The 25,203-nt window shown below is 40.8% G+C and overlaps 5 protein-coding genes across 11 annotated transcripts; 4 read left to right on the plus strand and 1 right to left on the minus strand.

Annotated features, from left to right (window-relative positions):
* Positions 1-6,688: 6,688 nt before the first annotated feature.
* Positions 6,689-9,652, plus strand: LOC122399443 (reticulocalbin-2). Of its 4 annotated transcripts, none has more exons than XM_043400140.1 (5): positions 6,689-7,077; positions 7,827-8,068; positions 8,161-8,308; positions 8,373-8,828; positions 8,900-9,651. In XM_043400140.1, the coding sequence occupies exons 2-5, from the start codon at positions 7,846-7,848 to the stop codon at positions 9,069-9,071; spliced, it is 999 nt and encodes a 332-aa protein (XP_043256075.1). In that variant the 5' UTR covers positions 6,689-7,077; positions 7,827-7,845; the 3' UTR covers positions 9,072-9,651. The 4 variants fall into 4 exon arrangements, with proteins under 4 accessions (XP_043256075.1, XP_043256067.1, XP_043256092.1 ...); XM_043400132.1 differs by lacking the exon at positions 6,689-7,077 and adding an exon at positions 7,230-7,421 and having other exon boundaries at positions 8,900-9,652; XM_043400157.1 differs by lacking the exon at positions 6,689-7,077 and adding an exon at positions 7,230-7,371 and having other exon boundaries at positions 8,900-9,652.
* A 232-nt stretch (positions 9,653-9,884) lies between these two features.
* On the plus strand, positions 9,885-11,070 carry LOC122400925 (DNA-directed RNA polymerase II subunit RPB3). The gene is made up of 5 exons (XM_043402701.1): positions 9,885-10,062; positions 10,129-10,273; positions 10,341-10,548; positions 10,612-10,818; positions 10,886-11,070. The coding sequence occupies exons 1-5, from the start codon at positions 9,977-9,979 to the stop codon at positions 11,068-11,070; spliced, it is 831 nt and encodes a 276-aa protein (XP_043258636.1). The 5' UTR covers positions 9,885-9,976.
* A 681-nt stretch (positions 11,071-11,751) lies between these two features.
* Positions 11,752-17,170, plus strand: LOC122400452 (structural maintenance of chromosomes protein 3). Of its 2 annotated transcripts, none has more exons than XM_043401945.1 (15): positions 11,752-11,893; positions 12,263-12,338; positions 12,416-12,594; positions 12,671-12,829; positions 12,906-13,065; positions 13,126-13,411; positions 13,477-13,651; positions 13,722-13,835; positions 13,903-14,153; positions 14,214-14,357; positions 14,419-15,798; positions 15,862-16,027; positions 16,109-16,247; positions 16,332-16,569; positions 16,727-17,170. In XM_043401945.1, exons 1-15 carry the CDS (start codon positions 11,879-11,881, stop codon positions 16,782-16,784), a joined length of 3,540 nt encoding a protein of 1,179 aa, XP_043257880.1. In that variant the 5' UTR covers positions 11,752-11,878; the 3' UTR covers positions 16,785-17,170. The 2 variants fall into 2 exon arrangements, with proteins under 2 accessions (XP_043257880.1, XP_043257871.1); XM_043401936.1 differs by having other exon boundaries at positions 16,744-17,170.
* Positions 17,171-17,275: 105 nt separating this feature from the next.
* On the minus strand, positions 17,276-18,481 carry LOC122400482 (probable signal peptidase complex subunit 2). Its single transcript, XM_043401986.1, has 3 exons — positions 18,379-18,481; positions 17,800-18,104; positions 17,276-17,722 (listed from the first exon to the last, which is right to left on the minus strand). Exons 1-3 carry the CDS (start codon positions 18,442-18,444, stop codon positions 17,479-17,481), a joined length of 615 nt encoding a protein of 204 aa, XP_043257921.1. The 5' UTR covers positions 18,445-18,481; the 3' UTR covers positions 17,276-17,478.
* A 1,074-nt stretch (positions 18,482-19,555) lies between these two features.
* LOC122400466 (pre-mRNA 3'-end-processing factor FIP1) lies at positions 19,556-21,997 on the plus strand. 3 transcript variants are annotated; one of them, XM_043401973.1, is made up of 6 exons: positions 19,556-19,570; positions 19,642-19,845; positions 20,090-20,645; positions 20,742-20,998; positions 21,104-21,447; positions 21,679-21,997. In XM_043401973.1, the coding sequence occupies exons 2-6, from the start codon at positions 19,666-19,668 to the stop codon at positions 21,797-21,799; spliced, it is 1,458 nt and encodes a 485-aa protein (XP_043257908.1). In that variant the 5' UTR covers positions 19,556-19,570; positions 19,642-19,665; the 3' UTR covers positions 21,800-21,997. The 3 variants fall into 3 exon arrangements, with proteins under 3 accessions (XP_043257908.1, XP_043257891.1, XP_043257900.1); XM_043401956.1 differs by having other exon boundaries at positions 20,090-20,998; XM_043401965.1 differs by having other exon boundaries at positions 20,090-20,998; positions 21,685-21,997.
* Positions 21,998-25,203: the final 3,206 nt, after the last annotated feature.

Genomic DNA, 25,203 nt, shown 5'->3' on the forward strand with positions numbered 1-25,203 from the left:
TTCATCGGCCATCGAGTTACTCGAAAGGAGATTGTATCTTGCGCTGGGTAGGGGGCGTGAATTACGATTTATCATTGAAAGTGACGACGTGGTTCAGCGCCAAGTCTCTGTAAGTAACGACTCCGACACCGACGTTGGGTTAAATAAACGGAACCGGCGGTCCTCGTCGGGGTAGTCCGCTTTGCGGCTAATATGACCGATGTATGTATGAGGGCACGATATGTACAAGGGGTGCATAAATATGTGCGTATGCGTCACCGCACGCATAAGTGCCGATGAGGGGATTTGTAAATGATCTTAACGCGCCGCGTCAATCACTTACGCACGAAAAATCGCGACCTCGGCTTCAATTTCTAATTTTAATCATCGTCCAAATCATCCAGTTTCCTTTTTTTTCCAATATAGAACTCCGCCATTTTATTTAGTTTTGCAATTTTTTTTTGCCTAGAGACTCGAAACAGGTTTAACACTTTAATGGCCGCACGTATCACGCAAATATCGTTATTCGTCACCACTGATATCGTAGACCAAAGTTATTATAAGGAATTATAACCTCAAATATAACCTCAACAAACGTAATAAGTCGAATGATACAGTAGATCACGTATACGTGACAGCGGCCGTCAAAGTGTTAAGATACGTCGGTCCTTTACCCTTTGGCCCGCGAAGCAGGTCGAAAAAATATATTCAAACGTCTGATATACCGCGATAAAGAGGCGGGGGATGGTCTCTTTTAAGATGTCGGAAACCGTGCAAAAAGAATCTTTCGAGACTGGCGGCGGCGGCGCGAAGGGGCGAAATTACGTCGAAAAGTCTCGAGAATTTATCGGGGCACTTTTTAAACTCCGCCTTCGCGCGATTAGCATATTATTTCTATGGAAGCCCCGAGTGGAAAGACCAGGCAAGGTTCCTGCAATGGTGTAACGCGGCCAGGAGCATATCAAATATGTTGATAAATGATCCCTTTGAGCGATGAATAGGCGGCCGTCGGGCTCCGGCGTATCCTTTTTCTCGTTGCGCGGCCCGACACATTTGAATGTCAGACGGAATGCCTCCTCTCGGCTGGCTGAGGCTAACCCCCCCCCCCCCCACCGCCATCGAATCGACAAAAATCACAAGCGTCTGCATCCCGACGGAATCGAAAATATCTGGATATCTCAGGGTCCCTCGTCATTTAGAGAAATTTTAGCACCCTGTACTGATGCTCTAAGTGTACATAACCTCCATTATTGCACGAGAAAGGCCTCGTCTAGTTTGCTAAGCTACAAGGCAAATTGTAGTCGCAAGAATTGTTATCAAAACTTCGAGGATTTCATTGCCTATTTTACCGAGGCTAATATGTATCTATATCACCTTAAAACTAGCTACCTAGCCCTCCCTTAGACGTCAAGACATTCAATAGTCGATCGAGAAGTGAATATACATACACAAATCGGTGGTCAGTCGAGACTGAAGACAGTCGACTCGCGAAAGAGTTAAGAGAGCAGCCCTCTGGTGACGAGTGCAAGAGATGTCACCGCGGTATAATGTTTAGCCAATTAGATGATTTATTCTGTACCTAGCCCGTGTCCTTCTCGTTTCGAGGCCCCGAACGATAAAATCGTCGATTCGTACTCGTTAATAATGCAGAGGTTCGTTATTAACGTTTTGGTTAATACGTTAACGCCTGGTAAATAATTCATTTGCTCCGGCCGGAAAATTAATTCTGGTCTCGTTATGCTCCCCGACGTGTGTTTCTCCTTTTATGATGGTAATTGCCAGAATGTTATTGTTCGCGACCCGTAAAGTACAATCGAACGATAAAATTTGTTAAACATCGAGCCGAAATATTTCCATTCCCCTCCTCGCCCTCCGCGCGTTAACGCGCGCGCGCACGTAAAATATTACAGCGCCGCACGATTTTCCGCCGTTACCGTATTTTTGCAATTTCGGTGCCGAGGATTTATTCGAATTCTTTCCATTTCGTCCCTGCGATTTAACTCGTCGATTATCGTACGATGTTTAGCGAACGTTGGAAACACGCCCTTCTGTTTCTCTTTTCTTTACGTTTGCCGTGAATTGGTATGGAAATTGACAAAGGGCGGTTGGTCAGAACTGATTGGCGAGACGGAAATCCGAATGCTTTGCATCGGTGACCGACGCCGCGAACTGGTTGCGTCTCTTTGTATTCTTTTGTGACTAAGATCAAAGCTCTATGGGGTCAATTCGATTCTGAATCGTTTCTATGTCAGTGTTTCGTATACTTTACAATTGTGCAGATCCCTTCGATGAAGGGGCACTTTTGGCCTAACCTCTAAAGTAGACCTACATACAGTTCAAAAGTGATTCCTAAGAGATTGCATTTATGCATTCGACGTTCGCTGACTTTACCAATTCAGTAGTTCAATTAGTTCGCGAGATCACCGTTTTTTACGCGTAGAGGTCGCTTGAAAACCACTGGCCTTTTGCCAGGTCGGTACTTCAGTGTGACACCAACTTCCATAAGATGCATAGTCTATTCTATACCTCGTTTGTAATCATACACCTTACTTGTAATTCCATACTAAAATTTAATTTCAATTCTAACCACTGCAAATGTCATACCGTTGTTCTTTGCTCAATCGGTCACGTTGAGAATGACAAATGGATCTCGTAACCCCGACAATCCGGGACAAAAAATTTAATCGATAGATTTATTCTATGAGTCATATTCTCTAAGTTCACTAGCTTTGACGATTTCAATGGTACAGTTGACTATAATTCCTGAAATCATTTCTTAAACGAAGAGGTCGCTCTAATACCATAGACCTGGTGTACGAGTAGATTTCACATCTTATAAGCTTTCGTGGCCTAGTCTGACTGCCATACCGACCTGAAAGTTCGGACACAGACGAACTGACTCATGTCCTCTTTCTCGATTCTTCGAAGCTGCCCGAAAAAATTTTGTGAAATTTCTTTTATTAAAATACACGTTTTAAGACCCCCTGATCATATTTTAACACATTACCGACCGATAGCCTATTAATCGACTTTTTTACCGGCCAACACTTACCGACCGATAGCGTATTAATCAACTTTTTTACCGACCAACGCTTACCGACCGATAGCCGACTAATCAACCGCTACCGGTCGGTAAAGTGTTAATTATTGAAAAAAGATTTTCTTTATTAATCCTATGTATGAGCGTACATATGTACATTATTAATACGATTTGTCAAAACCGAGATACTTTAAGATTGAAAATTAATAAATGTACTTTGAACTTTCCTACAGGCCTCTGCAGACCATTGCTGGCCACTGCTAATACTTCTGACAACGTATAACGATTACGATTAGCTACTGCCAGCCTCTCCCAGCCTCTGCTGGCCTCTGATGACCACCGCTTATATTTCTGACAACGTATAACGATTACTACTGACTTCTGCCAGCCTCCACTGGCCTCCACTGACCACCGATTATATTTCTGACAACTTACAACGCCTCTACTGACTTCAACCAGCCTCCACTGGCCTCTGCTGACCACTCCTGATACTTCTGACAACGTATAACGATTACAACTTGCTACTGCTGGCCTCTGCTGGCCTCTGCTGGCCTCTACTGACCACTGCTGACCACCACCGATGCTTCCGACAACGTGTGACGATTACTACATGTTACTGCTTGCCCCTGCTGATCCCTGCTGGCTGATGCTGGCCTCTGTTGTCCACTGCTGACCACCACCGATGCTTCCGACAACGTGTGACGATTACTACATGTTACTGCTTGCCCCAGCTGGTCTCTACTTGCCTCTGCAAGCCTCTGCTTGCCTCTGCATGCCTCTGCTGGCCTCTGATGACCACTAATGACCACTCCTGATGCTTCCGACAACGTATAACGATTAGTACTTGTTACTGCTTGCCCCTGCTGGTCTCTACTTGCCACTGCAAGCCTCTGCTTGCCTCTGCATGCCTCTGCTGGCCTCTGCTGGCCTCTGATGACCACTAATGACCACTCCTGATGCTTCCGACAACGTATAACGATTACTACTTGTTACTCCTTGCCCCTGCTGGTCTCTGCATGCCCCTGCATCCTCCTGCTGGTCTCTGCTAACCTCTGCCAACATGTGCGGGCTTCTGCCTGCCTCTGCTGGCCCTTGCTGACCACTGCTGACCACCCCTGATGCTTCCGACAACGTATAACGATTACAACTTACCACTGCTTGCCCCTGCTGGTCTCTGCTGTCCCCTACTGTCCCCTACTATCCCCTACTATCCCCTACTGTCCCCTGCTGGCCTCTGCTGTCCCCTGCTGACCACTGCTGGCCGCTGCTTGCCCCTGCTCGTCTCTGCATGCCTCTGCATCCCCCTGCTGGCCTCTGCTGACCTCTGCTGACCCCTGCAGACCCCTGCTGACCCCTGCTGACCACTGCTGACCACTGCTGACCCTTGTTAACAACTTCTGCCATGATATATATGTATTAAAACATTGTATAATGCAAATCTATGGCAATAAATGATACAATTACAAAGAATTCTATGTGTTCTCATCATTTTTTACCTTTCTTTTCCTCTCCAAGTCATTACCTTAGTTATAAGACTCCCTGAAACTCCTTGGTTTCCCTGAACCCACAAGGAAGTCCCGAAACTCAAAACTTTGCTAAAAATTCAGCGTTTCCAAGAAATTCCAGGACTTCCCAGCTGTTTCAGGACTTTCCAGCTGTTTCAGGACTTTCCAACTTTCGAATTTTCGTTGTTTCAGGACTTTTTCGTTGTTTCAGGACTTTCCAACCGTTTCAGGACTTTCCGGCTGTTTCAGGACTTCCCAACTTTCGAATTTTCGTTGTTTCAGGACTTTTTCGTTGTTTCAGGACTTTCCAACCGTTTCAGGGCTTTCCAGCTGTTTCAGGACTTTCCAACTTTCGAATTTTCGTTGTTTCAGGGCTTTTTCGTTGTTTCAGGCTTTTCCAGCTGTTTCAGGACTTTCCAGCGGTTTCAGGGCTTTCCAACTGCTTCGAATTTTCGTTGTTTCAGGGCTTTTTCGTTGTTTCAGGACTTTCTAGCTGTTTCAGGACTTTCCAACTGCTTCGAATTTTCGTTGTTTCAGGGCGTTTTCGTTGTTTCAGGACTTTCCATCTGTTTCAGGGCTTTTTCGTTGTTTCAGGACTTCAAAGTTGTTTCAGGACTTTTCGACGAAAAATGAATTCTCGATTTTGCCAGCAAAATTTCTGGGAAATGATGAGGACATCGGGAGGATATCGGGGGAACATATGGGAAGAGGTGGCACGTATCTTATAACTATGGGAATGATTTCGAGAGGAAAAGAAAGGTAAAAATGATGAGAACAATAGAATTCTGTTAAATTATATCATTTATTGCCATAGATTTACATTATACAAAGCTTTAATACATATACATCATGTCAGAAGTTGTCAACAAAGGTCAGTAGTGGTCAGCAGTGGTCAGTAAGGGTTAGCTGGGGTCAGCAGAGTCCAGCAGAGGGATGCAGAGGCATGCAGAGACCAGCAGGGGTAAGCAGTAACAAGTAATAATCGTTATACGTTGTCAGAAGTATCAGGAGTGGTCAGCAGCGGTCAGCAGAAGCCAACTGGGACTGGTAGGAGTCAGTAGTAATCATTGTACGTTGTCAGAAGTATAAGCAGTGGTCAGAAGTGGTCAGCAGAGGGCAGCAGTGATCAGCAGAGGGCAGCAGAGGGTAGCAGGGGCAAGCAGTAGCTTGTAGTAATCGTTATACGTTGTAAGAAGTATCAGGAGTGGTCAGCAGCGGTCAGCAAAAGCCAACTGGGTCTGGTAGGAGTCAGTAGTAATCATTGTACATTGTCAGAAGTATCAGGAGTGGTCAGCAGCGGTCAGCAGAAGCCAACTGGGACTGGTAGGAGTCAGTAGTAATCATTGTACGTTGTCAGAAGTATAAGCAGTGGTCAGAAGTGGTCAGCAGAGGGCAGCAGAGACCAGCAGGGGCAAGCAGTAGCTTGTAGTAATCGTTATACGTTGTCAGAAGTATCAGAAGTGGTCAGCAGCGTCCTCTCGAGTCCAGCGGAGGCCTGTAGGAAAATTCAGAAGTACATGTAGTCATAGCCCCGAAATCCTACGCACTTTCGAGAAAAAAATTCCTAAACGAAAATATAATCTGTGGCCAGAAGTAGTATAGACCAGTAATTATAAATTTTGTAACTGTACAAAGTTAATAATATAAGTAGCTCGAAGAGATTGAAAGGATGCGAACCTTTCTGCGTGGCCTTGAATCAATTTCTTTTTTTTAGTGTAATAAAATCGATATCTAAAATTAGTTGGTAGAAATGACAGGACGTAATGGTTAAAACCGTATCTGATACCGCCTTATTATTCCGCAAAAGTTTCATTTGCACGTATCTCGAAAATAACACTCACGAATGATTAGAGACTTTTTAATCTAAAGAAACTTATCTCGTTTACGTACAATCTGTACATGCATACAGTCATGAAAAAGTTTCCCGCCTAAAGTATTCCCGCGTAAAGTATTCGCGACTAGAACAATCATCTATTAAGGTAAGGGACAGTAACATAGAGTATAGAGACATTAAAATTGAAATTTATTGTCATTATTGTTACCACTAATTGAACGGAATATTTTTGGAAATTAACACTTCCGCCCAACACTCTCGTTACGTGTCTTTATTAACGTATCTTTAAATACCTCGAAAAGAAGATGCCCTGCGCGTTGATATTTCACTCTTCCGACTTCCTTTTCTCTTGGATGGGCATTCACTGAAGTTAGAAATAAATGGGACGCATGTTAGTACGGTTAATCTATTTTTGTACGGGCACCCTAGAACAAAGTCATGACTGCACATACTGGTCGCGACTGAAGCGGCTCCCGGCGCCTTTCTTTACTCCTCGTCTCTTTTCACGGCACGGAGCACAGATTTGATATTCGAACACGTGCGTGGATCGGTACATTCCTCGGAGAAACGAACGATTTCGACGCTGTAATCAACAAGTGAACGCCAGAAGCAAAATCGAGGATCTCATCAATCACGATTCCCGATACGACCGGCGTGATCAATTCATTACAGAGAAACAATGATCTTCCGATTCTAACAGTTCTGACAGTTTCAAATAGGTACGTGAACATCCTACACCTTAACTCTCTGTAAATAATAACGCGTGAAATATTCTTTAACGTCGTTTATTAATGTAAAACATTCGCTGTAATCTGCCACGATTTCGCATTCCATACGACGATACGATGCCTGGAATATTTACTTTGGATCGAACAATTTAAACAATTTACGAACGAACGTTCGCTTTCCTAATCGCTGAGGAAATCCACAATCGTTAACATAAATCGAAAGCTACTATCTATTGATCTTTTAGAACGATTGCACGACACGCGTGACGACAAGCAGTCGATTAGGTTCGTTGTGGTATTCACTGTGGATATCGTCGTAGCTGTCAAATGTTGATGTGAGGTTAACTAGAGATGTTCGGGGTACACAAGATTAAGGACCTGGGGCCAGGCCAGAGAAAGCCAATCGGACGTCCGTGACATCCAAAAATTCGGGTAGTCCGAGTCTAGTCTGATCGTAATCGGACTATCAGACAAACTCGAAACAGTTTTGTCGATCTCACTTGACTATTTGATCGAAAACGTCGTGTAATATAGGGGTGCAAAGCAGTCAAAATTTTTTGTACTTCCTCGGACTGTCCGAATTATTTGCACGTTAAAGACGTCCCAACCGAATCCGCCCGACCTTTTCCGATTCAAAGCGAATCACTCGGACATCCGACTCGGATGATCCGGACAGTCCGAAACATGAAACGGACCGTATATTATTAGAGGTTACAGAACTTTTATATTCCGATTTTCAGGGTTGTACCAAAATTAACGATGTGTACGCGTCGCACGCGCGAAACTATTTCTCTGTTCCTGATTCTCATGGTATTTGGTTTGTTTTCAACCGGGAACGCGGCGTCTGCACACATACATACCTATCAACATAACAAACCCACTAGTAATGAGAGAACAGAGGATGGCGCGTACAGTCCAAGAGACTTGGACCATTACGCAGGAGGGGAACACCATCAGGAGTTTGATCATGAAGCTATACTCGGTGTGTATTGTTAAAGAGGAACTCAAAATCACAGTCTCTAATATCGATGATTTCCAAACAAAGTCTACCATGTAACAAACTCTGTTTTAAAGGAAGCATAAAGGAAGCAGAAGAGTTTGACAAACTTCCAATGAAGGAATCGAAGAGACGACTAGGAATTTTATTAACAAAAATGGATTTGAATAACGATACACTGATAGAGAGAAACGAACTGAAAGCATGGATCTTACGTTCGTTCAGGTATGTATATTTAGAGTATTGTGAACTTAGAAGAAGAACGCGTATGAATTTATGTTGGAAACAGCATGCTTTCCACGGAGGAATCAAAAGACCGATTGGAGGACGCCGATAGCGACGAAGATGGTAAAATAAGTTGGAATGAAATTTTGCAAGACACGTACGGCACAGATCCGGAAGATTTAGCAGTGAACGACAAGCTCATCACCGATGACAAGCAGACGTTCGAGACTGCAGATATAGATAAAAATGGTTATCTGGACACGGAGGAGTTCAAGGCTTACACTCATCCCGAAGAAACTCCTAGAATGTTCCCGCTTCTGCTTAAGCAAGCTTTGGACGACAAAGACACGGATAAGGATGGATTTATCAGTTTCCAAGAATTTATTGGGAACAGAGCTAAGGCGGAAGATAAAGAGTGGTTGTTGATAGAAAAAGACAAGTTCGATTATGAGCATGATAAAAATAGGGACGGGCGACTGGATTTGGATGAAATACTTTCTTGGCTAGTGCCTAGCAACGAGTAAGTAAAACATTTCTATATTTTGCTCGGCTAATAATTGGTAGACGTTACCAAATACATGAATATTTTAGAGAAATCGCTGGCGATGAGGTGGATCATCTGTTTGCGGCGTGCGACGACGATCACGACAATCGATTGTCCTTCGACGAAATTCTAGATCATCACGATACTTTTGTAGGCAGCGAAGCCACGGATTACGGAGACCATTTGCAGGATATCGAGCGTTTCCAAGACGAGCTTTGAGAATCGATCGCCCAGACGCGTTAGCAAAAATCTTTATCTCTTTTTCGTAACACCTGTTGCAAATTTCCATCCGCGAAAATATTTTGAATACTTCTGAATATCGCCCTTTCGACTCTATGTATGTTTTTGGTATTCCTATATCTGCTGCATTTAAACCATATTTATATCGAAGTCGTTCGTAATTGCACAAACATGCTCGAAGTAACAAACAGTATCTCTCGGACTGCAGTCTTCCAGTTTTTACAAAACTTTAGTGCCATAAATGCAATGACATCTAACGCAAGATGCATCAGCACCCATAGACTTTATATTTCTTACGATTAGTAAAAGTTACCAGCGTTATATTATCTTATTCTCATTATTTATTGTGTAAATGATTAATTATACGCACGCTTCGAGCACCAGATTCTTATGTACATGTGAAATTATAAAAAGGATCGTACTGAACCGAAGTTGTGACTTACCTAAATAAATAATTTAAGTAGTTAGACCTTTACTGATCATCGTTCGGTATTTAAACAAATGTAACATAAATTCGAGATACGTAGATAGTGCTAATTTTATTCGAACCAAAAAGTTTAAAAATACAAATATACTGTGTAGTGTTTTTCGATATAATCTTTGACCAAAGGTTTGTCTACTTTTCGTAACATGTAATGTGATGAATTTTTTAAATAAAATGTACTTAGCATCTTAAATGTTTTCCTTCGTAATTCCATTAAAGAACGAAATTTTTAAAATGAATGTGGGAATGTGTATTTGATTCGAATGTTCCGTGATGGCGCTGCTCTTCAAACACGTGAGATAGAATATAGACAAACACAGAAGGAATTTGACGTATCGTTTGACAGCGTATCACGTATAAAATACGATTTTTACATATTTTTAATATAAATTTTGTTAAAATGCCGTACGCTAATCAACCATCGGTGCATATTTCCGATCTGACCGAGGAAAATGTGAAATTTCAAGTCGAAGACACCGAGTTGAGGTAAGAGGTTATGCCGCAGTCGATCCTTTTTCGTAACGTGTTATTAAACGTTTCCAACGTGTTCAGTGTAGCAAACAGCATGAGACGTGTCTTTATCGCGGAAACACCTACCATGGCTATCGATTGGATCCAATTAGAAGCAAATTCCACGGTCTTGAGTGACGAATTTCTGGCGCACAGAATCGGTATGATACCACTGATCAGCGACGACGTGAGTATTTAAAAATTAAACGTCTAATATCTAAGACATGGTTCAAGTTAAAATGAAATAAATTTAGGTTGTCGATAGGATACAATATACGAGGGATTGCCAATGCATGGATTTCTGTCCTGAATGTAGCGTAGAGTTTACATTGGATGTAAAATGCATAGAGGATCAAACGAGACACGTAACCACAGCAGATTTTAAATCCAGCGACCCGAGAGTACTTCCTGTTACATCCAGACACAGAGAGGATGATGCCAGCGAATACGGAGAAACAGATGGTTAATAATTTTCAAACCAATACGTTTATCACCATTGTGTTACAGCATAGATTGATTTTACAGAAATATTGATAGTAAAATTGCGTAAGGGACAAGAACTGAAGCTGAGAGCATATGCCAAGAAAGGCTTTGGAAAGGAACACGCAAAATGGAACCCAACAGCCGGTGTGAGCTTCGAATACGACCCAGACAATTGCATGAGACATACTTTGTTCCCAAAGCCCGATGAATGGCCAAAATCAGAATACAGTGAATTAGAAGAGGATCAGTGTAAGTATCGTAATACTTGGGTGATTGATTGTCATCTACTGAGTTAATAATTTATAAAATGTTTCAGACGAAGCTCCGTTCAATTGGGAAGCTAAACCAAATAAATACTACTTCAATGTCGAAAGTAGCGGAGCTTTGAAGCCTGAAAATATCGTAATGATGGGCATAGCAGCTTTGAAAAATAAATTATCCAACTTGCAGACACAGTTAAGCCACGAAGTTCAAAGCGACGCGCTGAGCATTCATCATTGATCGACATATTTATTAGCAATTTAGAAATAAAATCCTTATTCTTGAAATAAAATTGTCATTAAAATTGTTGGTTATTATTATTTTATCCTTAAGTTTTATCCATGCTGGATGGATTTCAGAAATTAAACGAATATTTTGGTTTAAAGCGATATTTTCGTATTAATGAAATAGAGGGGACGTGCGTAGTGACGTCAGCTTACGCATGCGCAGAAAGAAATCCTGCGAGGGAAAATTCTAGCGCGCATACCATCACTGGACACGCGAGGGGAAAGTCACCATATTTTTCGCCCCCACATTTTCTGAAATAAATCCCTATTGCTTTTTCATATTCGTCTTCCGTTCTTTCCAAACATCTTCCGCCTGCCCTTTTACCTATCTCCGTTTCTATTTTGTCTCCTTTCAATTCTATTCAGCAGACATAAACAGATAAACTAATTCAATCGAGGGAAATGCGAATATCGATGAGCCTGTTTCTAGCAACTCCTCACCCTACTTCGAAAGGAAATATTTTGTTTGATCGTTTACTATTTTTACTTATTCATTAATTCTTGTACATTGAAACTTTCTTCAATCGCAATAATCAAAAAATAGTAGTTTCTTGCTTGTGTAGTGGTGATGGTACCAATCCTCCCGCCTAAATCTAGAGACATTTACGTGTTGTCGTTTAGCGGATCACCTTACAAATGTCGCTTTGCCAACAAGTCGATTGAATGGTTTTGTTTCATTCAGTGACAGAGAAGTTACTTTTCTGATTGAGTTGCCTCTATAGTGTAACACGAGTAACATTCGTGTGATCTCTAATCGCACTATGTACATCAAGCAGGTATCATTAAATAACAACAGGTCTCCTATCGAGCTCCTGTCGCCTTTTGCGCGCCTCCACGCTACTTCCTTTCCAACAGACGCTGCGTTTACGAAGCAGATATTGTTATTGTCATTCACTTTGAACGTTTACAGAGATTGCTTTTGATACGTTGTCAGTAATTTCTTTCCCCAAAAACCATCGAATGGTTGAATCTAAACCTATGCAAGATGTTTCTACAGTACATTTATTTACCCAAGAGATTAGAAATATGCACCAACAATTAAACTTTAGAAAAATGATATCTTTAGTCTTAACGCGATACTTGTACAGTAGTTTGACAAAATGCAACTGCAATAATATTCTGCGTAATCATTTCTCTACAATTAGGTGATCATACAAGGGTTTAAGTCATATCGCGAGCAGACAGTAGTAGAACCCTTTGATCCAAGGCACAATGTAGTAGGTATGTCTAAATATTTAATTGCGATTAATTTAAACATATTTAAACAAGGATTACATATATGATGAGTTTATTTCCAGTCGGAAGAAACGGCTCTGGCAAGAGCAATTTTTTTTATGCAATTCAGTTCGTCTTAAGCGATGAATTCTCTCATCTCAGGCCCGAACAGAGACAGGCTCTGTTACACGAGGGTACCGGACCGAGAGTCATTTCCGCTCACGTAGAAATCATATTTGATAATTCAGATGGAAGATTACCGGTATTTAATGCTTGTCATATAATTTATTATTTGTTTTTTAATTTCGTGTTATAAATCTGATCAAACATTTCTATAGATTGACAAAGAAGAAGTGTATCTGAGGAGAGTGATCGGCTCGAAAAAGGACCAATATTTTCTTAACAAGAGAATAGTAACTAGAAACGATGTAATGAATTTATTGGAATCTGCAGGATTTTCTAGGTCAAATCCATACTATATAGTGAAGCAAGGAAAGGTATTTTTTGGGATCCCGTGCAACCCTTTGGTAGTAAATACGTGATTTTAAAAAATGAGAAACATATATTCCGTAGATAAACCAAATGGCGACAGCACCAGATTCGCAAAGACTGAAATTATTGAGAGAAGTAGCTGGTACGAGAGTGTACGACGACCGACGAGAGGAATCGAAATTTATTTTAAAAGAAACGGAGGGAAAATTGGAGAAAATTCAGGACTTTTTGCGAACAATAGGTAAATCCCGATTCGAGCTGGTAATGACCGTTTAGAAAACACTTTGTGCTCGAATTGCAGAGGAACGTTTGAAGACCTTGGAGGAAGAAAAGGAGGAGCTCAAAGAGTACCAATGTTGGGACAAACAACGACGCTGTTTGGAATACACGATTCACGAGCGGGAGCTTAAAGAGAATAAAAGAAAGTTGGAAGAGGTGGAGAAGTCCAGGGCTAACAGCGGCGCGGAACAGGCGCGATTAGGCGCGGAAGCGAAGACTGCACAGGAAATGGTAAGAGCCGCCATGAAACGTCTAAAAGAGGCGAAGAAGGAAGTGCAGACCGCGAAAGAGGAACGCGACACGCTTAGGTAATATCCGTAAAGATGAACGCAAATAAGAAACTGTGTAATAAGCGGAGAACTTTATTTCATAGCGCCGAGCAACAGCAGTTACTCAAAGAGAAAACCAAATTGAATTTAACTATTAACGATCTGTTGGAAGAAGTGAAAGGAGACAATGACAGTAAAAAACGAGCTCAACAGGAATTAGAAAAATTGAAAGTAAACATTGCAGCGAGAGAAGCGGAATTAGAAGTACTCAAGCCAGAAGTATGTTATACGTAATTTGTTATTGCGTTATATTTACGTAAATTTGATTTAAAACGAGAGTTTATTTTAGTACGAGGAAATGAAACGCGTGGAGGAGGAATGCACGCGCGAGTTGCAATTGAAAGAACAGAAACGAAAAGAATTGTACGCGAAGCAGGGTCGCGGCAGTCAATTCACCAGCAAGGTATCGAATGTTTGTTGAATCGAAGATTAAAGATAGAGAGATGGTGCTTGAATAATCCCTTTGTTAGGACGCCAGAGACAAATGGATACAAAACGAGCTTAAGCAACTTACCAAGCAAATTAAAGATAAAGAGGAACACCAAAGAAAGATCAGCGACGACCTGAAGAAAGATGCGGAGAAACAGGTGATTTTGGAGAGGAAGATAGAAGAGCACACGCGCGAAATGGAACAGCAACGATCGTCGATAGATGAACATAATAAGCAGTATTACGAATTGACCAAAGCGAAGGATCAGTGTCAGGCCACTAGAAAAGAACAGTATGTATATTAATACGTGAACACCTAACACGACCGTAAATTAAATTTTTAATATTACAGGTACCGTCAAGAAAGCGTGTTGCAACTTAATTTGTCGGGACTCAAAGAAGACTTGGCGAAAGCAGACCAAAGTTTACGGTCCATGGCTGGAAAGCCTATTCTAAACGGACGAGACAGCGTGCGAAAAGTACTGGACACATTTCGGCAAGTATTACGCGACTGCACCGAATGGTCCGTATTTACTGAATCATGCTTCGTATTCTAGAACGCGCAAAGACATGGCCCACGAGGTGAAAAGCTATTACGGTCCTGTGATCGAGAACTTCAGCTGCGAGAAGAACTTTTACATGGCTGTGGAAGTGACTGCCGGGAATCGATTGTTCCATCACATCGTGGACACCGATAAATTCGGCACGAAGATCATGAAAGAGATGAACAACCAACGACTTCCGGGCGAGGTGACGTTCATGCCTTTGAATAAGCTCTACGTGAAGGATATAGATTACCCAAACACCAGCGACGCTATGCCTATGATCTCGAAGTTGGATTACGACGAGAAGTATGACAAAGCTTTGAGGTACATTTTTGGGAAAACGTTGATCTGCCGTAACCTGGAAACCGCGACAAATTTGGCCCGTACTACTGGTTTGGATTGCGTGACTCTGGAAGGTGACCAAGTGTCGTCGAAAGGATCGCTAACAGGTGGATACTTCAATACGCAGAGGTCGCGTTTGGATATACAGAAAACCAGGTCTGAGCTGATGGCGCAAATTTCCTCCCTCGAGTCTCAGTTAGCGACGCTTAAAGAGGAGATCAGAAAGGCGGATCAGAACATTAGTTCCTACGTTAGCGAAATGCAACGGACTGAGACTAAGAACAGCAAAGCTAAAGATGTGTATGATAAGATGAAGGCGGAGATACGACTCATGAAGGAAGAACTGAGCGCGATAGGAAGGTACCGTACGCCTAAAGAAAGAAGCCTCGCACAGTGTACTTCAAGTTTAGACGCAATGCGTGCGACTAAAGAAGGGTTGGAGAGTGAATTGCACCAAGAACTCATGGCACAATTATCTGTTGCCGATCAACGTCAGGTCGACACACTGAACGACGATATAAGACGTCTGACGAAAGACAATAAAGAGGCATTTGCCAAACGTATGCGACTGGAGGCGGAAAAGAATAAATTAGAAAACTTATTGACCAATAATTTAGTGAGGAGGAAAGACGAACTGGTTCAGGCTTTGCAAGAAATATCGGTGGAAGATCGACAACGACAATTGGAATCATCGAACGCCCAATTGGCAGATATCGAGAAGAGATTGGTGAAAGTGAATGCAGACTTCAAGGCTCAGAACGAGAGAGTCAGCAACGCCATAAAGAAGCAGAAGGTGGAGTCTGCGGAGGGTGAGAAATGGAAGGTGAAGGAGAAGGAAGCGCAAGAGAAGATAGAAGCAGATGCTAAAGATTTAGAGAAGCTAGCCAGCAAATTGAACATCCTGCAACAGAAAATAGTAGAGTGTACACAAAAGATCACTGAACTTGGCGCGCTACCTAGTCACGAGGTATACTCCAAGTTCAGCGCTATGTCCACCAAACAGTTGTTCAAAGAAATGGAGAAGGCAAACAATCATTTGAAAAAATACAGGTAAAAGAGTACGCTATATAAATTTAAAGGGACTCGCGACTGATACTTTGAATTTCATTTCAGTCATGTAAATAAAAAAGCATTGGACCAGTTCATGTCGTTCAGCGACCAGAAAGAGAAACTGGTGAAGAGAAAAGAGGAGTTGGACAGAGGCGATGAGAAGATTAAGGAACTGATGTCGGTGCTCGAGCAACGTAAATGCGAAGCGATTCAATTTACCTTCAAACAAGTGTGTAACGCGATGTTAATTTCTTGTCTTTGCGTGGTTGCTCGATCGTCCAATTTTTATCTGTAAATATTCCGTTTTCAGGTGAGCAAATATTTTAGCGAAGTGTTCAAGAAACTTGTGCCATCGGGCCACGCACAATTAGTTATGAAGACGGCGGATGGCGACGAAGGAGACGACACGACGCCAGAATCAGCGGATTCTGACAGATTTATTGGAGTTGGTAAGAGAAAACGTGGCAAAAAAAAATTGTTGCAAGTACCTGGTTTTTAAATACAAAGATAAATGAATTTTTCTCTCTTTCCAGGTATACGAGTGTCTTTTACCGGCCACAGAGCTGAAATGAGAGAAATGAATCAATTGTCCGGCGGTCAGAAGTCATTGGTGGCGTTAGCGTTAATATTTGCAATTCAAAAGTGTGATCCAGCGCCGTTCTACTTGTTCGACGAAATCGATCAAGCTTTGGACGCGCAACACAGGAAAGCTGTGGCAGATATGATCCACGAACTTAGCTCCGACGCCCAATTTATCACGACGACGTTCAGGTAAGTCGAAACATTTAACAGTCGAAACGTTTATCAAGTAAATATGTTTGATCTATATATGCTACATTATGTATCTTGGACGAAAGAAATAAAATATATACTTTGAACAATTTCGTATCCATAATTAGCATACATAGTTCCCCTATGTATTATTTAGAATCAATTTCCTTGCAGGCCAGAACTGTTACAACACGCGAACAAATTTTATGGTGTGAAATTTCGAAACAAAGTTTCTCACGTTGTGTGCGTGACGCGAGAAGAGGCAGCCGACTTTGTGGAAGACGACACGACGCATGGTTAAATGTAGGATATAAACTATTTATAAAATCATTGTCAATCTGGAAACTGTTATTTTTCTTGGCCCTGATTTATGTCGCGAAAATCACCTCGACTATTGTTTCTATTGGTCGTTTTACAAATTTATTTTTATCAGATTAAATCATGACTTCGATTGTGTGGGAAAGTGTATGTTAATGTACCTGTTTAAGGGAACAATGAACAATCATTTTTTATGTTTCGTTAACAATACACGGTCACATTGTTTACGTACTTTTAACGCAATGTCGCTCTGATTTTGCACATCTTTGTATATCTGTGCGACATTTAAATGAATACGTGCGTTTAATTTCAGCAATTTTATATTATTAAGAAAAATTCACAGATAATATATATAACGTAAGCGAACAACGAACTTGTTCTATTAATGGCTATGTAAAAATTTATATTTCTTTTTCTATTATATTTAGACACGAATTACAATACATATCTCATTTTAAGTCTGTGGGCTTTATTTTCAGATTGTATTTATACCGACGATAAGTACGCGAAACGTGGAAAGATAATTGTTGTTTTATGAATTAAAAAAGAATGAGTGTTGCATTTAATTAAATAAGTATGATATTTCCCCTGTTACTTCTCTTTGCGTTGACTGGTTAAACTGTCGTGCATGTTTGTCACGACGTTCTCAACTAATTCTGGAATAACAACGCCATTGACGTCTATGAAGTTCCCTACAGACTTTGTGACGCTGGTTTCGTTCACATTTCCAGTAGCTGTATTCCTGACGGACAATACCAGGTTGTATTTATCGTCGTGTTTTTTCAAATAGGAGCTCGCTTCCCAAATAAGATCAGGATTGAAACCCGCTTGATCTCTGTTAATTAATATACATGTACAATTAAGAGTTACCGCTTCGTGATCGCTAAAAATATTAAATATACCAAAATTTACCTATGTATCGCGACAACGAATATACTCTTCTCCTTGTACGTTGTATACAGTGTCAAAATTCCCATTAACAGAAAGTATGTAGAGGCGCAGGCGACTAAAACAGGCTTAGATGCTGGGAAAGGATACTGCTGGTCGCACAGTAAGGCAATAATAGCTACTGTTACAGCTATTCCACTGAGAATTAACCTCCCATCGAGTAATGCAAAGTTCTCTATGTAGTTGTACTTTTTCGTAAGTACATCCTTAACCGCGTCGTCCAATGCATTTTTCACGGCCGAACCGTCCCACTTATTGATTTGCACAACCTGAAACAATACGTATCGTTAGTTGAAAATATTAAACATCTATCAAGGGTTCAGCGTCTAGTCGTAACGCCCACAATCGGGAAAAATAAAATACATGTTAACACGTATACAAATTTTAGCCAACAATCTTTTCAATATTGTATGTACCATACGTAAAACTTAACCCGTCGATCACTTACGAAGAAAACATAATGGATTACACGTGTTAAAATCAGAGATATACGAGCTCGTATTTTAATATATATATTACGAACAATACGAGTATTAAACTTACAAGAGTCTCACTGTTTTTGTCGGCACCCATCTTAAACACAACCTCGCGAACGAAGCAATGTAGCATGTATCTATAGTAATTCACTATATAGTTTTGTACACGTCAAATTCTCAAGATTGTTTGGTTCACTGGATGGTGCATGCGCACTGGAGCAAAATTTAAGGAAGTTACAGGGAAAGAGACAAAAATAAAAAATTTCCTCTTAATCTACATGAGTATAGCTAGAGAAATACGTAGGGGATCTTCGATAAGTTAATTTTTGCCTGATTGACGAGCATTTGAAGTAGAAAGTTCAATTTTGTACAAAACATGCACCTCTTTTTGAGCTAAAGATATATCTATGGTAGCGGACGACAGGTAGCTGTGACGCATGCGCAGAAAGGAATCTTGCGAGGGAAAATTTCCACGAATGTCCATCACTGTTCGTACCACGAATTACAAAGATCGACTATAGTGGTTTTTAACGTCTTTACCATCGAATTTAATTAATAATTTAGCAGTACAAAGAATATTAATAAAAGCTAATTCGAAATGAATTAATAAAAGTAACTTATAATTAAATACTGATCATTCGAATTGTCGGATAGTAGATTTAGTAATATGTACAGTAGAACTGTTGGCGAACGTGGGTGCATTGGATGCACCGGGAATTCTTCATTCCACTTTCGTACAAGATTGTTTAACCATAATATGGTTACGAAATAAAGTTACTGCGAATGAAACAAACTCAGACTTATTTACTTTCCTTTACGAACCCCCTTTAAAGTATTACGAATTCCCAAAATTATGACGCCATTTCCAAGAAATTCCGTGAATTAAAACTTTACTTTTAACTTTGTGTCCTTACTTTTACTTAACTGAGGAATTATTTATCTTAAGGAATTTAATTACGGAGAGAAAAAGACGCATACAAATAATAAGAACACTTACACTAGTCCGAATATATGTTAATGTTGATAATAAATATGTAATATAAATATTTGTATCTATAAATAAAAGAGAGCGTTGGAAGATTGTTTTAAAGTACGAATTATTCGTGCATTGAATTAGCCGCTGTTAGAATAATTAAAATGTCCAATAATAAAAGTATATTTAATACGTATTGCCAAGCGTGTTATTAAGCTAATATTTAACATATTTAAGATGAGACGAGTATATTTATTTTCTGCTCGGTCAGAATTACTAACACGTAGTATGTATTGCTTTTGGAGTTATGTTAAACGTGTGACTGACGGTGTATGGTGATCATACTATGGTCTTTAGTTGTCAAGCTAGAGAAAAGAAAGAATGGCGGATGAAAACGAAGATCAGTGGTTGTACGGGGATTCGACCGACGGGAAAGAATATACGCCGACATCCGTCGAGCCGGAAAGTCAGGAGAATGATTCAGCCCCCGCTACGGTTCAAGAGAAATCACAAATTTCGGATGATCAAAAAGCGGAAAGCATCCCCGATACAACAGCGGAGGTACACTATTTCTAACCTGTACGTCCGGTTACTGTTACCGGATTCAATGCCAATACGATAAACCAAACACAATCGCGACATGCAAGAACTTGATCTTTCCGTAAACTGTTTGTACACTCTGTATTTTTTAGTAAAAATGCATACGTTACATCGTACCAAACACACGCCTTACTTGATCGACATAACCTACATCGTGTATAAACGATTCGTATGCAAGTAGATGTATGGGTTATTACTTTTCTAGGCAACGGAAGAGACCGAACCGCCGGAAGAGGAGTCCTCGTCGATCAACAATACTCAAAACGAAAGTAATACAGAGATAAACAAAAACGGAGTGAGGGAATCTTCGAGTCAGGAAGATGGTGAAGCACCCAGTGACACGGACTCCGATGACGACGTCCATGTCGTCATCGGTGACATTAAATCGACCCCCGCGTACGGCAGCCTCAACATTAAAAGGGGGGGATTGCTTACAAACGCGTCCGGGGTGCCGGACAAATTGAACAAACAGCCAGGAAAATTTAGTATAGACGAATTTGAAACTATAGGGGTTATCAATGGTATGCCTGCTCATGAATTCAATTTAGATCAATTGGAAGATAAACCATGGAGGCAACCCGGTGCAGACATCACCGATTACTTTAATTATGGTTTTAACGAGGAAACATGGAGAGCGTATTGCGAAAGGCAGAAGAGAATGAGAAGCGAGTCCGGCGTTGGTCTGATATTGAATGCTGGAGGTGGCGGTGGTAATGCAGGCAGTATGCGCGTACCTCAAGTGGCGATTACGAACGATAACAGTAAATATTCTGGTATAATGGGACCTAAAAGAGCTGGACCGCCTCCGGGAAGAAAAATGGCGGGAACGATAGATGTAATTGGTAGTTCTGGTTTAGCTTCTAGAAGGAATCTTGATAAATCCCCGCCGAAAGGAAACGTGATACAAGTGATGACCGCGGACAGAAGGGAGTATTCTAGAAAACCAGGTTTCCCTGACATGAGCGTGCCGCCACCAGGCGCGGGGATGCCCCCCGCGTTCGACATGCCCCCGCCCGGGTACCCTGGCGAACCAGCTCCGTTTTACATGCCAGAAACAGACCCGTACTATCAGAGCTACGAGCCCACGCAGGACAATCAGTGGGGCAATGATCCGGTACATGTAACACAATCCTATTTGTCTAATTGTTTCGATTCCTTTTATAGGGGCCACGGTTAAATCATGTGTTGATAGTAATTGGTCATTTGCGTTTCGTTGTAGACGTGGCAACCGACGAATTTAGCTATTCCAATGACAGAGGGAGAGGACGACAAGGACACTGGCCCCAAAACGATACCGACCATGGTACCGCCTACGAATATACCCCCGCTACTACCGCCCAGAGACTCTAGAGACCGCGAGAGAGACCGGGACAGGGAAAGAGATCGCGACAGAGAATTAGACTCGATGGGAAGAGACAGAGAACGAGACAAAGACAGAGAACGCGATCGCGAAAGAGAAAAGGATTCCATGGTCAGGGAACGGGACAGAGAAAGGGACTCGATGTCGAGGGAGGAGGAGAGGGACCGCGACAGGTCCCGTTCCCAATATCGACACAAAGAGCGGTAATTGAGCGGCGCCGTGTTTAGAAATAAAGCGGTGTTTGAACAATAATCCGTGCCGGGATTCGACGCACGATCGATCAGTAATTTAAATTAATTATTATCAATGGTGATTAATTTAATCGTTTAATTATTCTTTTTTCGTTTACACGTCGCTTTATTTCGTGGTGGCATTATCGTCGTAAGTGGTGGCGCGTCGTCTATCAGTAATAATATATTTCGAACTTGTTCAAGGCACAGACATCGATCGAGATCGCGATCACGCAGACACAAATCTAGATCCAGAAGTCCGAGTCGACGCAAGAAGAAATCCAGACGCTCCGAGAGGGAACGTTCTAAAGAAGAGAGCGAATAAAACTAAACAAATGGAAAAAAGAAAAATGTTACTTAAGACTTATCCGCGGCCACATTGGCGCGCCGGAATCTTTTAACGATGTAACACTCTCGCGCGTTACGGTACACGCGGCAAACGGGATTGCTCGGCGTTTATGGCAGATTGTTGTTCCGATATTTTCCGATGTTCTCGTTTGCGTAAAGAATACGCGATTTCTAGCCAAGAAATGAATTATAAACAATAACAATAAACTTTATCATTAATGACACGAAAGTTTCGTTGCACCAGAATCCCCCGAGTGTATGTGCCATTTCACGGGACACCGAGACACACCTACGTGGAGACGAAATTGCAAACGGGACATGGAGGTACACGAAATCACCGATACTTGCCATTCAATGTATGGTTTTATATCATAATGTTATTACAGAAATGGTATTTTATAATAATTAAAAGTAATAGTATTTTATTGGTAAATCACTCGTGGGTGAATCAACTGATCGACACTCGTGCCAGCCGTGCAGCCGTGCACTCGCGTCGATCGATACGCACACGTATTCCTTTTTCGTTTACTTTTTTTTCTCTTTAATTCAATTGTACCTCGTTTTTTGCATCGAATCTTCCCGTTTTCGTTATCGTTAATATCATCATACATAACGGAAAAAAATGTTACATTTGTACAGCCATCATATACACGTTACATTTAGAATACCGTTAATTCATTATTATTTTTTGTTTGTTTTCTTTTGAGTGTATGTAGAGGTGTCGTGTGTACCTGATGTGTTAGGTATGCCTACTAATGAGTGAGATGCTAATAGCTGAGACAAGCTACCAGTACGGCTGCCTACGTTTCAATTTTTTTATTTCTCGTTGTTTGGACAATTTTTTGAAAGGAAATAAAAACAACGTTTGTTCGACTATTTACGGAGGTTCAAGAAAGAGAGCAGACAATCGACGGTGGCGAAGAACGTAGATCGCCCTACGTGTAAATTGTCTCGAGTCCGGTGTAGGAGGGTGACAATAAATAAGATCTAAGGTAGGTACTTCTTACATACAAAAAAAAAAAAAAAAAAAAAAAAATTAAAGAAGTTAAAACACAAGCGACAGAGAGCATACATGTAATATAACCGCGTCTACTAGATGCAAAGTTTTTCAGTACGAACAAATACCATTTCGAAGTATACTGAAGTACATATATGCATATACTCGATTAATCGATTATTTAATTATAACTTTATTTAATTCGCACGATGATTCACGTAGGAACACCTGCTGAAACGACTAACGAGTAACTCGATAAATTGCAATAAATCTCTAATTTTCCCGATTCTGTAAAATGCAGTTACGTTGTCACGGGGCGTCATTTCTCGATTTTTTTTTTTATGTACCATTGTTTCAAGACATTGAATCGATCGTTATCGAAGAAACGTACCAAAAACAAAGGGCAGGAAGTTAGAAGGTAAAAAACGAAAGATTCGAGGAAACACTAACGACGAAAAAAAAAAGAAAGAATTAAAAAACGAGAATGCGTTGGATCCAAAGAGCAAAAAAGAAAGGTTTGCACGATGATCTCGTTCAGAGCGAACAGGAACATGGAGATTTCTATCGATTCTCTGGTTTTTTTTTTTATTATTATTTTTAATTCTCGTTTTGTTGTAATAAGTTATCACGACATCCTCCTTTCACATTATATACTCAGATTCAAAAATCCTTTTTATTAACGTTCTAGAAAATATGAAATACAATCGACAAAGACGCTAATTAGTATATATAATAATACCGTAACGACGCGTTATCGTTCCTGGGAATAGTTTTACAATACATGTATAATCGGCGGAAAAAACGCATCGCGTGTCGGTTCGACAGAACGTACAAACGTAGAAGCCGAGGAACGGAACTCTTTGGACCTGGGCAATTCATCGAAACGCTGCCACCACGAGTCGAAAAAGAAGGCGTCGTGTGTCACGATGAACGGGGGTGAGGGACAATATAGAGGTGAGAATAAAATGAAAGAATAAATATGAAAACGCGACAGTGGCGAACGCGAACGCAGGCGTGTTCGTAACAAGAAAGAAAACGAATCGAGGAAGTACAGAACTATATGCAAGTACCATTTTTTTTTCTCTTTTTTTTTCTTTCTTTTTGCTGTATTCTCTCGGCTATTTCGCGCGTGTGTGTACATTACGTGTGTGTGTGAGCATTTAAAAATTTCTTCCCGCGTGCGTCGTCACTCGCGATACATTTTCAAAAAACTCGAATACGGTCCGGCTACCATCGCGTGAGTAGCGTGTCCGTGTGATTATCATTAAAAAAATCTACGCTCTTTATGTTACCGGATGGCGGGTCAACGGGGGCAAGTATCGTTACTTGTTCTCGTATTTTTTTTTCTTTTTCTTTTCTTACAATTTGCTTTTGTTTCCTTTTCTTTCGAGGTGGCGGTCTATTAAATTTTTTATATAAGTGGCTCTTTTTTCGTCGCTAGTGCATCATTTTTTATAAACTGTTTTTTCTCGACATGCTCTCTCTCTCGTTACTTTGTTTTTTTTTTTCTCGTTTTAGTTTCACCTTGCTTAAATGGTACAATGACGTATTACATCTTCTTATTATTTTTTTTTTTTTTCTTTTATTTATTATTTGTTTGTCTCTTTAATCTACTCGCACTGTTCTGCCTGCTTGTAAAAAACATCGTCGAAAATGATTCATCTTCGTGGCTATTTCATCGTTTCTACTACGTTCTATACACTAATATACAAGTTATGCAATTCTTTTTTTTAATTTTAATCCGTATGCCTGTCCGTCCCACTTATCTAAATTTATCCGCTAATATGGAATACATTTTTCTTGCTCTTTTTTTCTTTTATATATCCCGCTGCAAATATCTACCGTGTGTCCCAGAAGCATCACCGGCTCGTACATGGTTCGCGCGCGGTTCGCGTTCAAACGAAGGATCAAGCTTTTTCGCTCGGCCGCGAAAACGAGAAGAGAGCTTTTCCGAATTGAAAACGAAAAAGGAAAATAACACGATCCGACACTTATCGTAAAATTTTCACGCCTCTCCTCCGAAAAACAGTATCGAGCAACGCAACGTCAAATAATTTACATTACATCTTATTACACTCTTACATATATATTACAACTTACGATTTACCCGACGCGACACATTTTTCCGTCCCCTCGCGAGAAATCCGACATAAAGAATTTCGTTTCCCCTTCTTTTTTTTTCCTTTTCCGAACGACGCGTGTAAAACGAAAAAAACAAAAAAAAAATTAATAAAAACGACGCGTGCGATTGTGTAGGAGCCAGTGTGGCGCGGTGAACGAATGTACGCATACATATATGACATATATCTGACAAATATATACGATGTGTATATATATATATATATATAATTTTTTTTTTTATATATATATATGTTCAATTAGCC

The sequence above is a fragment of the Colletes gigas genome, unplaced genomic scaffold (genome assembly GCF_013123115.1).
Source record: "Colletes gigas isolate AHSC1104 unplaced genomic scaffold, ASM1312311v1 Colletes_gigas_Sc00002, whole genome shotgun sequence".
Taxonomy (NCBI): domain Eukaryota; kingdom Metazoa; phylum Arthropoda; class Insecta; order Hymenoptera; family Colletidae; genus Colletes; species Colletes gigas.